The sequence below is a fragment of the Chaetomium globosum genome, genomic scaffold (genome assembly GCF_000143365.1).
Source record: "Chaetomium globosum CBS 148.51 scaffold_5 genomic scaffold, whole genome shotgun sequence".
Classification (NCBI taxonomy): Eukaryota; Fungi; Ascomycota; class Sordariomycetes; order Sordariales; family Chaetomiaceae; genus Chaetomium; species Chaetomium globosum.
The window spans coordinates 1,568,621-1,584,104 of NT_165980.1; the positions used below are offsets into that span (position 1 = coordinate 1,568,621).

Genomic DNA, 15,484 nt, shown 5'->3' on the forward strand with positions numbered 1-15,484 from the left:
TTCAGTTCGATTTCTTACGCCATGTCTGTCGCCGATCGTCGATTAGGGAATGGGGGATGGAGGGATGGGGAAATGAACTACCCAGGTATGGATCGGGATTTTACAGGAGGGGAACGGAAATGCGGACCTTGTAACCATATCATAACCATATCATAACCATATTATTGGAGCTGAGTTCTCGGTGCTTTCCTCTGTGATGAAATGCGGTGATGGAATGGGCGGGTCTAAATGCCCAGCTACCTCGCCGTGACTCCGTTTGTTCCTTCGCAAGGTAGTGAGGGTATTAAAGAAGGGGAGAGCTGACCGATGCCTACCTAGGTACCTAAAGTCTACCGCGCTATATGTATCGCATTCTCGTTGATTTGCAACGAGGACCACCGCCCACTCGACGGTTGGCCCAATGATAACTGGCGGTGGTCCTCGAAACCCCGGGCAGCAGTTCAACTCTCCCTCTCCTACGGGAAGGCTCTGGGTTCGAATCCTGGCTGCCCGGGGTTTTCGGAGCAAACCCAACGGGGTTTCGTAACCGGCTACCCCCCCTCCATCAGTTACGACTGGTTGTGAAGAGGGGCTGGTCGGTGGGCTTTTGCTACTTTTCTTTCTTTCTTTTTTTTTTTTTTAGTTTCTTTGCGGATGAGACAATAGGTACGACTAGAAGCAAGTGGTGGGGGATTTGGGTTCTCGTGTTCTATGACCAACGCTAGGAATCCAAACTTAACACTGTGCTGAGTGGCCGTTTAGCTATCTGAGATGTAGCTTGGAGCGAGTATCTAAACTATGATTGTACTACGGATCACAGTATTAAACAAGTATCGCAGGTGGGGTGTAAGCCTAGCTTCTATCTGTTGCCTAAGACTCAATGTAATGTTCGAGTCTTTCGGCGCCAGTGGCGCCGATTCAAAGTTGGAAGCATAACGTAACTCTAATCTGGACTTTTTACAGCTTAGTTATCTCCATGAATGTAGATACCTTACACAAGGATCTTTGAAACACCTTATATATGTGGTGGCCGCCGAGTTCTTGGTTGGGTATATGTGCACAGAACATGGCTACCACGGAGGAGCTCATGGACACTCCTGTTGTGGATGACGGTAGTGAAGGCCTAGGTGCTAACAGCCTACGTAGGACTTGACCAAGAAGAAACATTCTCGGAGTTTATCATCGTAGTCTCATTAGCGCCGTTATTCGGGTTCATATTTCTTCCCATTGTGCATGTTGCTCCTTATGGTGCCCCAGTCAGGCCATAAATAAAGTGAACGTTTAAAAAGGCGATCCTAAAAATAGCGAGGACAATTTGATGAATTTTTGGTTTTTTGTTCAACATTTTCTCGAGGGCTGTATCTGAACAAGGTGAGGCCCTCTGGTTTCGGAAAGGAGAAGGTGATTATCTCCTCTGCTGCTCCAAGCAACACTAGCGTTATGCATAGGCAGTCTAAAAGTGAAGTGGGAGGGGTAATCGAGATTCATCACACCAGTCGCGAAGTGAGCGTCCCTGACTCGAATGCATGGGATGAGCTATCACTTGCAGCAGAACGAAGCGCATCCGTCTTAGGCTGCCATGACTCGCAGAAGGATCGGAGCTGCATCTCCGCTAGGTGCGCTTCTTCAACAGTGAATGGCTAAGCATGCAGCTGAGCCAGTGGCGCTAAAGACGAAGTGCGGTGGCCATGCTGTGCTGACTGGGACATGGAAAAGGAAGAATGTTGTTTTTAATGCCACGCTTCGGTTTCTGTACCCTTGTTATTGAAAGACTCTGACTAGCAGGGGGACCGCGACGGCAGATATGACGGGCCAGTCAAAACTCTCTTCCTCCAAGGTCTTATTTATTATATTCTCCTAGCTGAATGGATATGGGTGTGTCGTTGAGAGCAACCATAGGTCACGGCACGCCGCGGTCCTGCATGCACCTGAAGTCACTTGACTTCCTCCATCCGGTCGGGTAAGGAGTTCGTCTGACGGAAGACGGGAACAAGGAAACCCCGGAGGTCACGAGGTGGCATGTCCGGTCGTGAGCTGGTTTGCCGTGTCTAAGCTGGCCGGACACTGGGCGGGACGGACCATGAAGAATCACTGGTCCTCGACGGGACGGGGCGTCGTCTTACGCCATGCTAATCACAAGCCGAAGACATGGGTAGCCGTTGCTCATTCGCGGGGAAGGAAGACCGAAACAAGGAATAGGGGTCGAAGCGGCGGATTCAAATACTGCCATCCCCTGACTAACGATGATGGCGTCTTTCCCTGAGAGGCATAAGACCCTTCTCAGCAGGAATAGCCGAGCCTTACAGGGTGAGACATCTTCTCAAGTTTAGGGGGACGAGTCCTGCATTGGGACGAGTTGCAAAAAAGCGAGGCGTGACGAAGGCAGGGGTTTTGCTAAGCGCGGATAAGAACGGCACACGTGAGAAATCCCATCAGCAGGACAGCTCAACCTAAGGTCATCAAAAAGGAGAGGAGGAGGAATGGGTGTGTTTGGCTGAGCTCGCGCAGATCGTGAGTGTCAGAGTGTCGTTGAAATGGTCGGTAATGGCCGGTAAAAACGCCACATTGGAGATTGATGAATGGGATTGTCGATGTGATGGACGACTCTCCTCTAGTGTCGTCTCATCATTGACTGTTTGTTGGCTGTTAATACTTCGTAGTGGCGTGGCGGTGGGTTGCATCGATGAGAGCAGGTTATCCCACCGATGTTGACTGTTGACGACTTCTCAACACTAAAAACGATAACCGGCGATACCGGCGTGATCCGTGCCTTAAAAGAGGTCAAAGATTCGTGATTGCTGCACACCCTCTCGCAATCACGTTTTGTTGTTGAGGAGGACTCCAAGAAAATCAGATCCTGCCCGCCGCTGCTCGCAACCTTATCCAATGAGAGCTGTAAAACCCCTGCTTGCCCGGGATAGTTCCCTGTCATTTTGAGCTTGGCGGGAACGCGGGGCTCTGACAGGGACATGGTTTGAGACAAGGGTGCTGAGGCGATCTCACGGCCAAGCCAAGAGACGCCACTTTTCGAGCCGCCATCAACTTCCTCTTGCTCTGTGCCAGGGCAAGTTTCAATATCCGAGCTCCAAACTTGATGTTGATTTCATCGCTGCATCATCAACCCGGGTTGACCGCCTATCTGGCTCCTGAAGATGGCAAATTTTTGAGAGGCAGCCACTGACGATATGCTGGGTTTATTTGTGCCACGTCACCAGCCTCAGCGCTGCCAGGGTTTGCGACCGACCCGGAGACCTGGGCTGTGGCGGAGCCTGCAGAAATTCGCGAACTCCTGTTGGTGTTGGACGTTCCAATTCCAACCGCCTTCGCTTCCTCGGTAACGCACTCGCCACAATTGAACGACCCAACAAGCCGGTCGGTCCTGCAGGAATCCAGTCCATCGGAGTCGCTCACCGTCGGCCGACCCGGCAGCACGTCGCTCGATCCAACCTCTTTTGCAACGTGCTGATTGAATCCGCCTTGCCCCGTGCTCAGTAGGCTCACAACGACGCCCTCGTGCCCTCGTGGTCCCGGCGACGCAACGCCAACTCATCCCCTTTCAGCTCCCGAGCACGCCGAGGTTTTGGTGATCCTTTCAGACCGCGTTGCGTTGCACAGCTTTTGTCAGATATCCCAAGTTTTCTCTCTGCAGGGACGCGGACCTGCAGGTTGACCGAACTTGTCGCCGATCAACCACATTGGCGCCAGCAACCCCGCTCGCAGTGCGGCTCATCCATCTTGCTCCATCTCGCTCCATCTAGCTCCACGGTTGTCGATCACTCTCATCAGCCAGATCCAGAGCAGGGCAGTACACCCTCCGTTCGCGCACAGCGCGCAATCCTGCAGATGGGTTCGCATGTCAGAGTGAGACATGCATGCATGCAGCAAGATCAAAACGACCACGAGATGGTGTCCAATATTCCGGAAGAGTCGATTTCTAGCAGGCTCAAGTGGAAGAACACGATTTTCGATCTTATGCAGACTGCCGAATCCAGCTTGAAAAGGAGTCTGGGTTGAGATAAATCAGGGGTTTCTCTGATCGCTTGCCATGAGAAACGCCGTTGGTTGGCCAGAAATGCTGATATTTTGGCCAATTAAAAAATAGTTACAAACACCTGGCCAGCCGCCGCGGGGCAACCATGCCTCGGCCGACAAATCAAACAGCAGCAGAGGCGGCTGTTCAACCTGAGCACCTTGTTGGTCGGTTGGGTGGGTTTACGACTTTGAGAGGGAAGAAGGGGGGGTTATCATGTTGTGTTTCCCCAAAGAAGAATCCCGTTCAGAATCCGCCGAAGACGGAGCTGGAACCCCCGGAAGTCTCCAACTCCCCTTGTCGTCGTCTTTGCTCGACCAAAATGGCGGAGAGAGTTTAATTGAGAATTAGGAGAGACACGGTTCCAGACTCGAGCTCTCTCATACAGGAACGATGAACTGGCCGGTCGAGTACGTCGTTGATGGCGTGTCTTTTTTGGAGTTTCGACGTCTCGGTCTCGTGGATCCCCACACTTGATCGAGGGACTTTCCCAAAGCAACCTTAGCTTCCGGGGGATCGCCGCCATGGGTCAATCGTGACGAGTCGATACGCTGCAGCGAGACCTGCCCACCATGCCCGCCTGAGACAAATGGAGGAATCAAGCAAAAGTCCCGAACCCTGTCATTGGATCATATCAACCCTCATGAAGATGATCTGTCGTACGCTTAAAGGCCCGACCTGAAGAGGTCGATGTGGAGGTGAAAACTCACTAGCTATACTAGAGCAAACGGCCTCCGGGCTCCAGGCCCGCAATTAGAGTTCCCGAGACACACCCCACTGCCGCCGTTCGACTTGCCCGTTGGCGCCGCCCCTACCCGACACGAGTGGCGAGAAGACATTCCGTTTCCAACCGCTTTTTCCAAGCCGGCCCCTGGTTCATCATATAACGGGAGCCATTAAGAGCATCGCTTCGGCCGTTTGTTGGTCTCTCTCGCCTTGTTGGTCTCTCTCACCTTGAGCCATATTGGAGATCCACGGGCCACCGACGGATACCGGAAATCAGAGCGAAATAGTGGATGATGTCTTCATCCTGAAGGCACCAAATTCAGAAAGTGTCCCGCTGGGCGTCGAGGGTCTGCTGCCCAATGACACCTCAAAAAGTGCTTTTTGGGCCCTCATAGGGCATGCCCCTCCTGCAGCATCCAGGGCTGTCTTGCGCGCATGGCGGCGCAGCGCCAGTAATGTCTTGTGGAGCAGCCGCCCTGGCAGGGAAGCGACAGGGCCTGAGGGCTTGATGAACGCCGACCGACAGGAGGAAGTGGGGACCTGTCTTCCGCCCTGTTGCCGGGCCCCACCGCGCTTGTACCGATTGCTCCACTTCCATTCGCACCGCTCTGGTCCGCTCTGGTCCGCTCTGGCTTGTTGCTGCATTCTCTCCTGCCGCTGGCTGCCTCGAATCCATCCAAGCCATCCTCGCAGCTTCCTGCATTCCATGCTTGCACTGCATTGCATGGCTCGCCTCGCCTGCGACTGGCTTTCCACCGCTGTCTCGCCTTCCCGCATCGCGTTTCCCGTGGATGAGTCAGTGGTTGGCGTACCTGTCCGAATCCCCCACCTGCATCTTCCCGCCCAATCGACCTGCGTCTCCCTCCCCTGTTCTTTTGCACCAGAGCCCACATGACTTTGCCAACGTCTTCTCTTTCTGGCCAGCGCGGCCTCGGGCGAGATGGCTACGCCACCCACTTAGGCCAACCGAATCATGTTGGGATCGAGTTACAAGTGTACATGCAATTTTTCAATTGGGCTTCTTCGTTGGCAGGGGGGTGTTCGCGTCCCCCTTGTCGTGTCCCTCCTCGGTTGTTGGGATAAAGGAAAAAACGTCGAGGTATCTTCTCGCCGCCTCATTAATATATTGTTACTTCTCCCAAGTCTTTCACATGAACGGGTGTCCTCTCTCTCTATTCCTCTCCCACGTTCTCTCCGCTTTCTTAATATCAATATCAGGAGCCAAATTCCCCCTGCGCCTCACTTCGCCGACCACCGTTCCACGACCTCCACATTCTGCTTACTTTTCAAACCATATCACACTGCTGGGCGGTACATCGCAGGGGAGGCCAGATCCGAGCAGAGACCCACGACGGCGCCAGCGCTTCCTGCCGCCGCCCCCCACCTTGTTTCCCGCGGGTGTGATCTTTTGCACCACACACCCTCCCGTTCGCAACCCCTCCACACCTCCCGGGTCTCTTGGCCTTTTAGGGTTTCGATTGATAACTGAACTGGGGTCCTGGAGACTCGTCACTTTTTGTGTTTTTTTCCCTCCTCTTTTGGATTCTTGATCTTCCCTACCCCCCCTCCCTCGGATACTTCCTTCTCCCCGGTTCACCGAGGTCTTCTTGTTTTCCTCTGGGATCTGAAGGGAAACAATAATCATCCACTCCCACGGCTGGACCATTCGGCCGCAGGACAGGCCAAACTAATAACTCTGACCTTCAACCTCGCCTCTCGGCCCGGGTCACGTTTGCGGCCCATACGCAACCACCGAGGCACGCCGTAACGGGTTTCCGCCTTACAACCACCCGGCCATAGAATAGGCCATAGTCTCCCGCGGTGCGGCTCGAGGTTGCCCTCCTTATTCGCCACTGACCTGGCCTCTTCCACTGACTTCTGCTCCAGTAACCGAAACCGCCTGTGTTAATTCATACATTGCCTCCGATGGTCATGGGTCATTGAAGCTGGGTGATTATGGTCGAGACGTCCAGGGTTCTTCAAGATAATACAAAATAGCAATGGCTTCCAGGAGGCCAGGAGGACAGTCGTTTGGCTGGTCGGGCATCAGCAGGCCCAGGGATACACGGGCCGGAGCGGAACCTCCGCAAGAAGAAACCAAATTGAGACCCGGGTGGAAGACCAAGAGGGTGGCCGAACCGAGTCACCAACCTTCGAGGACGATCCCGCAACCGAACTCGTCCAGCCGACTGCCGCAGACTCACCATCGCCGGCCTTCTGATGGCCAACCAGAACAAGCACGCTCAGCAGTGCAATCATCCCGGGTTCGGAGCTCTGTCGGGAGTGTCAGCAGTGTGGTGGGGGATTCACATGGGCCGTCTTCAACTGCCCCGCCTCCGAGCAGACTTCCAGCCCCAAGCCTGAAACCTCGAAACATTCTCCGCCGCAAACGCTCCGGATTATCACAGGACACGACTAACACCCATATCGAATCGCGGAATGACTCAACTGGAACCACCTCCTCCGACTCATACCCCCGTTGTCAAACACCTCTGGACCCCTTCCACCTCGACCGCGAGCTGACCCAGAGCCCCATGGAAATTCGGCTCGCCCAGCAGATCGAGATCCCGATGACCAAGGCGCAAACAGTGACAATATATCCCGAACTAGATAGGTATCGAGATGTGCAGCTACCACCTCGATCCGAGAGCCCGGGTTCGAACCTACCACACCGCCTTGCCACCCACGACCTTCCACCCCCCACGCCCCTTTTCTCCGGAACGAGCAGTCAGGTTAGTGCCTTTAGCGGCAGTCCATCCACGAGATGGTCGGAGTCGCCGGGGCCGGGGCCATATAGCCGTGACACCACGCCCACCTCCATGTCGTCGCAGTCCCCGGGCTTGGTGGCCCCAATTCGGATACCTCCGCCTGGAACAAGGCGACCTCCCGTCACCCGAAGAAGAGCTGGGAGCATATCGAATGAAGCTGCCCCTGTAGCTACCGACCCTCAGGGCTTGGCGGTTGTTAGGGAGTTGTCGACGTCGTCATCTTCCAATTCAACTGTCCGTGCTGGCGTCAACGCAAAAGACAAGAAGAAAAGCAAAGGATCATCGCATCGCGCGCCAAGCCCACCACCAAGGAAGTCGTCACACAAACCCAAGGAAAGCCGAGATGGAGTGGTTGCGTCGAAAGTTTCCCGTAAGGCTCCCCCAACAGAGGCCGCATCGCCGCCCGCGGTGAAACCCACCTCGTTCTCCCGTCCTCGGCTTGTGCAACCTACGCCGCCCACCGGTTCCTCTAAACTCGCACCGCCTCGGCGGCCCAGCCGCGATGGGACTGCCGATCTACAACCTCAGAGCGGGCAAACCATCCCAGTCATTCACAGCAATCTGTCCTCAACCTCCCTCTCTGAAAGACGGCAGAGTGGCCTTTTGGCCCCAGGCCCGGCCAACCGGCCGATCGTCTCAACGGCTGCTGCCCCGGAACGGCCAAGCTACCTATCTCGACGGCCCCCAACTAGGGAGCCTACGCCGACCCCCAACCATGCTGCCTCTCGTGATGTTGTAGGGACGTCCAAACAAGAACCGGCGAGGCCGACACGAACGCCAAGCCCTAATGTATCGTCGACCTTTAAAACCCGGTTTCCCATCTTTGGACGACGCACGAAAACAGTTCCCGACCCAAGCCAACAAGATAAAAAGGACAAGCCTGCGAGAAAAGGGCCAGCAGCTGGAACGGGCCACGAGGGTTACGGAAAGCTGGGCTCAGTGCGCCGGAGAAGCAACAGCCTCACGAACGCGGCACGGGTTATCCCGGGGACTATGTCCTCGCAGGAGAGCCTGAGCAGCCTATCCCGCGACTCGTTCCTACTAGAAAGGATGGCTCCAGTCGTCATTGCTGGCGGCGAAATAATCGAGAACAAGAACGCTAGCTCGGAACTAACCCGCGTTGAAAGCAACCAGAGCTCAACATTGAGACGGCCCAGCATCGAATCCCGAAACAGCTCCCAAGTTTCGCTCTCTTCGTCTCGTGAAGCCCCCCGCAAAACCTTGTGGCCGTCGCCTTTCCCGCGCAACGCTTCGCAGACACCTTCGCTAAGCAGCCGGCGCCCGTCTGAGAGCAGTGATTCCGAGGCCGTCACGATGAAGCCGACCCTGGCCCTGAGGAGATCCATGCAGCGGCTTAAGGCTGGCGAACAGGAGCCCGCAAAACTACCTAAGCCAATCATCACCCAACCCCAGGCTGTGTCGCCCGCGATGGGTAGCCTGGACGTCAGCATCATGTCCGATGACTCCGTCTTCGACCCTTCAGCAGAACCGGCCGTAGCAACCAAGGAGCCGGCTAACCCGGCGTCCACCTCCGGGCCGAAGAAGTTGATAAGGCGAGCTCGTTCCCCGCGCAAGTGGAACTTTTTCGGTCGCTCGCACAGCCAGGCGCCCGCGGAGAAAACAACGGATACAGCCAAGACGGTGGCTGCGACGGTCCAAGTAGTCCAGAACAAGCCGGTGGCGTTTTACACTATGATGGACTCACCAGAGCAAGATGATTCTGACCCGATTGACCTGGAAGAAGTGCTCCGCGAAGCTAGGGGTATCGCCACTACGACCCCTGAATTTCCCCAGGTCGAAGACCCATCAAGCAGAAGACCGTCCGTTGCAAATCAGTCACCACCAAGTGTGCCAACACCCCAGCAACCCGAGGTCCAACGGCCCTTGAATACGAAGAGAGCTTTCACAAGCCAGCCTGCCTTGCCCGTCTCTCCTCGGTCAAAAGTCGAGCCGACGCCAGCTCAGCCTCCTGCAACCCATGCCCCGACTCGGCCGAGTAGGCTTCCTCAAGTCGGCCGCATCCCCAAGGTGATAAGCGCTAGGGCTGAGCAGACCTCACCGAAAAGCTTCTCGAGGCCTTTCCACCGGCTGAGCGTCCAGGTGCCCCCCGTCGTCCTTGAACCCCAAGACCAGGAGTCGGTCGCGAAAGGGCCGAGCCCGCCCAAGCCTTCCACTCCGGAGGCTTCTCACGATGACCCATTAGCTGAAAATAACTCCAACATCTCGGCTCTGATTTATGGTGTGCCAAGGTTGCCCCCGCCAGCCTCCAGCCAGCCAGGGCAAGAATTTCTCTCGTTCTCGCCCCGCAAGGACTCACAATGCACTATGACAACATCGTCCAGCAGCTCCGGTGGACTCATGACCTTTGCCGATGCCACCGCTGTAGTACCGTCACCCTGTGCCCCGCTTGCCGAAGACGAGATTTGGGACGAGTACAACGACCTGCTTGGGGAGGAGACAATCAAGCTGTCAACCCTACAAGGGCCGTCCTGGCCGAAGCCGTTGCGGCTCGATGGGTCTACGCACAAGAAATGGATCGAGCCGGCTTTGGAATCACCTACGCTTAGCCCGCCGCCCCTACCGAGCTTGGTCCAGACCTTGCGGGCAGGAATGGATCACACGTCGTTGAGCGTCCGTGGCTCGGAGGTTGCTTTGGAGGTCAAGCGGATGCTCGACTACGAACCCACGCCGGTGAACTCGATTGTCGTTCCCGATACGCCATGCAGCCAGGATGACGAGGTTAACCGTGCGACTCCGGGCAATCCGAAGGAAGACGTGCCATCCGCGCAACGGGATAGTTGTTCTTCTGCCCTCCAAGTGCGACGGTCGAACGCCAGCAGCAGTACTCAGTGCTCAGAAGACAACTCGCCCCTGTCGCAGGTCAACCTACGAGTCGGCTCCATGACTGTCAGCAAATGGCTTACGTTTGGCCATGTTCTCTTCAGCCCCGTTCGGGACGAGCTGGTCGCCGAGGTCGGCTCGCTTAAGCGCCCCTCGATCCTCGTTGTTGACGGCCTAGGTAACGACGATTGGTCGTTCTACGCGGCCGAGACATACCCGGCCGCTACGTTTTTTAACCTTTCGCCCCGTGCTCCTCTCCCGACCGAGTACCAGAATGAATCTTCCTTCCCGCTCAGCCCTCCCAATCATCATCAGGTCCAGTACTCGTCCAACACGGCAAAGTTTCCCTTCGGCGCGCAGAGCTTCACCGCGGTCGTCGTCCGTTTTCCCTCGGCCGCTCCCGAAGGGCACTACCGCAACATCATCTCCGAGGCTCGTCGGGTGCTGAAACCTGGTGGCTACATCGAACTGTCAATCCTCGATGTCGACCTGAACAACATGGGCAACCGCTGCCGCCGCACAGTCCGACGCCTCAAGGAACGCATCCACGCCCAAGCCCCTGACACTAGCCTCGCGTCGGCCTCGGACCTGATCCTCCGTCTGATTGGCAGACGAGGATTCACCGACGTCAAGACCTGCCGCGTCGGCGTCCCCATTGCTAGCAATGTCGCCCGATCTCCACGCAGCAGCGGCAACGAAACCGGAGGCAGCGGCGGGAAGAGGCGCTCAACGGGCGGCCCTGCGCCCGGGGCCAAGCACAAGAAAGACGAGCGCAGCCTGCCGGAGATGATCGCCGACGAGGGTCCCGTCGCGGACGAGAGCATCGCGCAGTCGGTGGCGAGAGTTGGGCGGTGGTGGTATAGCCGGTGCTACGAAAGCGCGGCGGGGCCTGGGATCGGCCCGTCGTCGAAGGGCAGTATCTGGCGCGACAAGGCGCTGCTGGCTGAGTGCCAGGAGTGGGGGACCAGCCTGAAGCTGATGGTTTGCCATGCGAGGGTGCCCGATGGGAGGGCGAGGGTGGCAAGTATTTGATGGCTCGCTTCCGCTTGGTGGTGATTTTCTTTTTTTCTTTTGCTCTCGACATTGTTTGGTGGAATCGACGGAAGGAGTTGTGCAAACAACACGACACATGAGGATGTCATACAACAACATACAACAACAACATGGCGCATACAAAAGACCAAGAGGGCGCGAGCCCGAGGGTATCATCCACCCATACATACACCACTCTTCACGACCATCGCATTTACCACCAAGGCGCGAGCCGGTAATGGTGCGAGGGCGGCCTCAGGCGGCCGTCTTGGCTATCTCTTCTTATTCTTCTACCAACCCTCAATCGACAGGAACGAAAGCGGGACGGGTTCTAATTTTTCTTCGGCATACATACTTCTTCTTCGGTTCTTTTCGATGGTCATCCTGGGGAGGACACACACTTAATAATAACGCCACATACCACGACAGGAACCCGCTGGCTGGCTGCAATGGTTTGGATTTTAGGCGGTTGTTTTTCCCGGCTTGTGAATTGGGGTTTTTGGATATCCCTTGTCTGCGAGGAGATGCTTGGGACGAAGATGATGTGGCGTTGGTTTCTTTGGTCCATACTTTTCTGGTTCTCTTTTTTTTTTGGTTTACTTGTTCTTGTTGGCGAGCGAGCGAGCGAGCATCCGTGAGATACCCCCCCACCGGTCATTTTCCAGCTGGGCTTTATGAGATGGGATGGGAGGATGGAAACGTACATAGTATGAGTGAATGATGAATATGAGATGTTGAAGTTCTATCAATGGGCAATTCTCGGAACATGATGATTTCGGTGAAGGTCGGATGGTATAACTAAGTGTTTGTCTTTCTTGACATGTTGACTCTATATGCTCTATTCAACATTTCGGCCAGCATTCCGCCGGCCTGTTTATACGGAGATGAGAAAGTCCAGATAAGACCTTGCTCAAATATATATTCCACACCTCATTTCTTTCCCCCAGGGTATCTGTATCCAACGAGCAACCAAATCACTCCGCCTTAGCCAACTCAGCCTTAACCCAAGCCTCGAGCCCCTCAGCAGCAATAATCTCCTGCACATTCGCCGGCAGCTCCCCCACCTTCTCCGTCCACGTCTCCCCGCCCGGACCCTCCGTCACCTCAACCAAACTCCGCCGCACATCCCACGTCAGGGTCCAGCCCGTCCGCCGCGTGAGGACACGCCCTTCAGCAGGCCCCGTCGAGGGGAAGCGCGCGCACAGGCGCTCGACCAGGCGCGGAATCTCGAGCCCCATCAGGGCGTTGTTGATGCTGTTGCGCGAGAAGACGTTGCCGAAGCTGGCGGCGACGACGAGGGGGATGTCGCGGGCGAGGATGGCGGTGGCGCTCTGCTCGCGCGACGAGCCGCAGCCGAAGTTGAAGCCCGACACGATGATGTCGTGGGGCTTGGCGATGCTGTCGAAGGATGGGTCGTAGTTGGAGAAGCACGCGCGGGCCATGTCCGCGCGCGAGACGTTGTCTTGGTAGGTGAGCTTGCCCGGGTAGATGGCGTCCGTGTCGAGGTTGTCGGCGTCGCAGAAGATGATTCGCCGCTGATGCGGGAGGGGAAGCCGGGGAGGATTTCGGTTGCTGCTGCGTTATTGTCCTCGGCGGATGTCACGGCGGATTCGACTCGGTCGATGAAGGAGTCGAGCTGCTGGACGAGGCCGGAGAGCTCGGTTTCGGTGGTGGGTGGGAGGCCGGTCCCGTACCCTGCGTCCACGCCGGTCCAGTCCTTGGGGACCTGGTAGATGCCCGGGCCTGTGATGATGCCGCTGAGGGCGCTGGCAGCCACAGCCTCGGGACTTGAGAGGTAGGCCTTTGCGTCGCGCGAGCCCATGCGCCCCTTGAAGTTACGGTTGCTAGCGCTGATGTCGACCTCGCCAGGCTCTAGCAGCCCCGTGCCGAGACCGATACACGGCCCGCAGCCGGCCATCAGGGGCTGGGCCCCAGCCTCGACTAAGATCTGCCAGTCGCCTGTGGCCTCGGCGGCCTCCTGTTCTGCCGCTGAAGCCGCCGCGACCTAGAGCTTGACGCTGCCGGCGATCTTGGGAACAACGCCCCCGTTGGCGTCGGCGGCGTCCCTGAAAACCTTGGCGGCAGCCCGGATGTCAGAAGCCCGGCTGTTGGTGCAGGACACAATATACGCGCGATCGACCTTGATCTTCTGCGGCGCCAACTCGTGGAGAGGCGTTGCCACCTTCACCGTGTCAGGGCCGGAGACGTATGGCGAGAGGGTCGAGAGGTTCAGGTAGAGCTGCTTGGCGTATACCGCGTCCGGGTCTGCGGTAACTGGGTTAGCGAAGAGCTTGTCGACCGTTTCATGTGTGATGCGCTCCCGCGTGGTTCTGTCTTCAAACATGGCCTCTTCGGTCGCCTTGTACCGCAACCAGCGCTCCAGAGTTTGATCGATCGGGAACAGGCCAGCAAGGGCGCCCCATTCGCAAGACATGTTGGCGATTGTTACGCGGGTGTCGACCGGTAGGGTCTTCATGGTCTCTTCGGGCCCTGTGAACTCAACCACGTGGTTTTAAAACGTCGCTCTTGAAAATGCCGCACAGAGCGACGATGACATCTTTGCCCGTCACACCCTGTGGCAGCGTTCCTGTAAGCCTCACACGCGCAATCGGCGGGACGTTACACCATGTCCGATCTGTGGCGCAAATACTGCAAGCGTCGGTGCGCACAACGGGGGTTCCAAGGCAGCCGACGCCGCCATAATGGGTGCCGTGGCTGTCCGAGGCAACGGCCATAGTTCCCGGCCAAGCATGACCCTCCTCGACCATAACCTGGTGACCAATTCCGTGACCGGCAGGGTAGAATGCAGCCCTTGCGCCTTGGCGAAGTCTTGGATATGCGCGTATTTCTTCAGGCTGACCTCGCTCTTGTTGGAGACATCATGATCCAATGCCATGACGAGCTGACTGGGGCGGTGGACTTTAGTTGCTCCTATCGACATGAACTTCGTCATGACTGGGAACGAGTTATCGTGGGTGAGAATGGTAGCTGGTTCGATACTAATGTAGTCGCCGCTCCGAAAGAGCTTGCCTGGGGGTAGGCCAACAGCATAGCGTTGAACGACCTTCTCGGTGAGGGTTTGGGGTGTCCATTTCTCGGGGGAGGTTGTCGTAGCATAGCCACGGTGTTGCGCGCGGGGAGATTGGGACTGAGGAAAAGCAACCGTAGGCGTATGAAGGCACCGGAACGTCGGGGCTGGCCTCAATGACTGGATCGTTCGTATGCTGGCCTGAGTGGCAGGATACCAGCTAGTGGAGGGGCGCATAGCCCGCCTGCTCAGGGGGCAGAGCTTGGTATGGTTAGCTAAAATCTCAAGAAGAAAGGAGTACCGCTTGGCTTACCCCTTTTGCTCTGTACGCCATGTTGTCCCGGAAAGGCGTTCGCAAGACCTCAATGCGTGCCGAGATGCCTTGGTGTTGACGGACAAAACTTTCGAAACAGAGTCATAAATGTTACAAAACCTCGGCATCGATTGGCTCAGGCACCGCCCGCAGGGTTGGACGGACGGGCCCGGGTAATTTTTCCCGTCACATTAGAACCCTGGCGGTACGGTTCCTGGGCTTTTGCTAACTCGATTCGCCGCTGAATTAAGCCCGATATGATTGACTTAGTGGGCGGTGATCAGGAAGCGGATGTGCTCGAGACGTGACTTTTGTGGAGTACCGTATTATACATAAGATTTGGATGGAAGAAACAAGGTTCTGAAAAAAAGAACAAAGCAAATAAGAAAGAGAGGAAAAGAAAAAATGGCACTTAATCTTTTTTCTCTTGTTCGGTAGAGATGTACACAGCAGTTACCAAGTATGAATAAGGTACGGAGCATTCATGATGTTACCCCTTCTACGAATACAGTGGGGCACATATTTCCATCCTCTGGCAGGTGCTCCCGAGAGATGTCCGAGTGCAAGTAAACGGGACTCAACGAGGCCAAAAATCAAAACGGGGCCGAGTGCATCAACTGGCATGCTATCATGTGAAGATAGTCTGGAGCTGGCCTCCCATATGAGTTGGCTAGACAGGTGGCGGAGTTAAACATCAAATGCTAGATAGGCACTTTACAAATTACAAAGTATGTCGGGTATAGTTACCTATTTGCCCCATGAACGCC

General features: G+C 56.2%; 3 protein-coding genes across 3 annotated transcripts; 1 reads left to right on the forward strand and 2 right to left on the reverse strand.

Moving 5' to 3' along the window:
• Nucleotides 1-4,389: 4,389 nt before the first annotated feature.
• CHGG_07328 (uncharacterized protein) lies at nt 4,390-4,972 on the reverse strand (the record flags this gene model as incomplete). Its single annotated transcript, XM_001224983.1, has 2 exons — nt 4,390-4,589; nt 4,963-4,972. The coding sequence occupies 2 exons, from the start codon at nt 4,970-4,972 to the stop codon at nt 4,390-4,392; spliced, it is 210 nt and encodes a 69-aa protein (XP_001224984.1).
• Nucleotides 4,973-6,735: 1,763 nt separating this feature from the next.
• Nucleotides 6,736-11,376, forward strand: CHGG_07329 (uncharacterized protein; the record flags this gene model as incomplete). The annotated part of the gene is made up of 2 exons (XM_001224984.1): nt 6,736-7,467; nt 7,567-11,376. The coding sequence occupies 2 exons, from the start codon at nt 6,736-6,738 to the stop codon at nt 11,374-11,376; spliced, it is 4,542 nt and encodes a 1,513-aa protein (XP_001224985.1).
• Nucleotides 11,377-12,350: 974 nt separating this feature from the next.
• CHGG_07330 (uncharacterized protein) lies at nt 12,351-14,738 on the reverse strand (the record flags this gene model as incomplete). The annotated part of the gene is made up of 6 exons (XM_001224985.1): nt 12,351-12,774; nt 12,834-13,324; nt 13,394-13,641; nt 13,883-14,147; nt 14,237-14,605; nt 14,718-14,738. 6 exons carry the CDS (start codon nt 14,736-14,738, stop codon nt 12,351-12,353), a joined length of 1,818 nt encoding a protein of 605 aa, XP_001224986.1.
• Between the last annotated feature and the right edge of the window lie 746 nt (nt 14,739-15,484).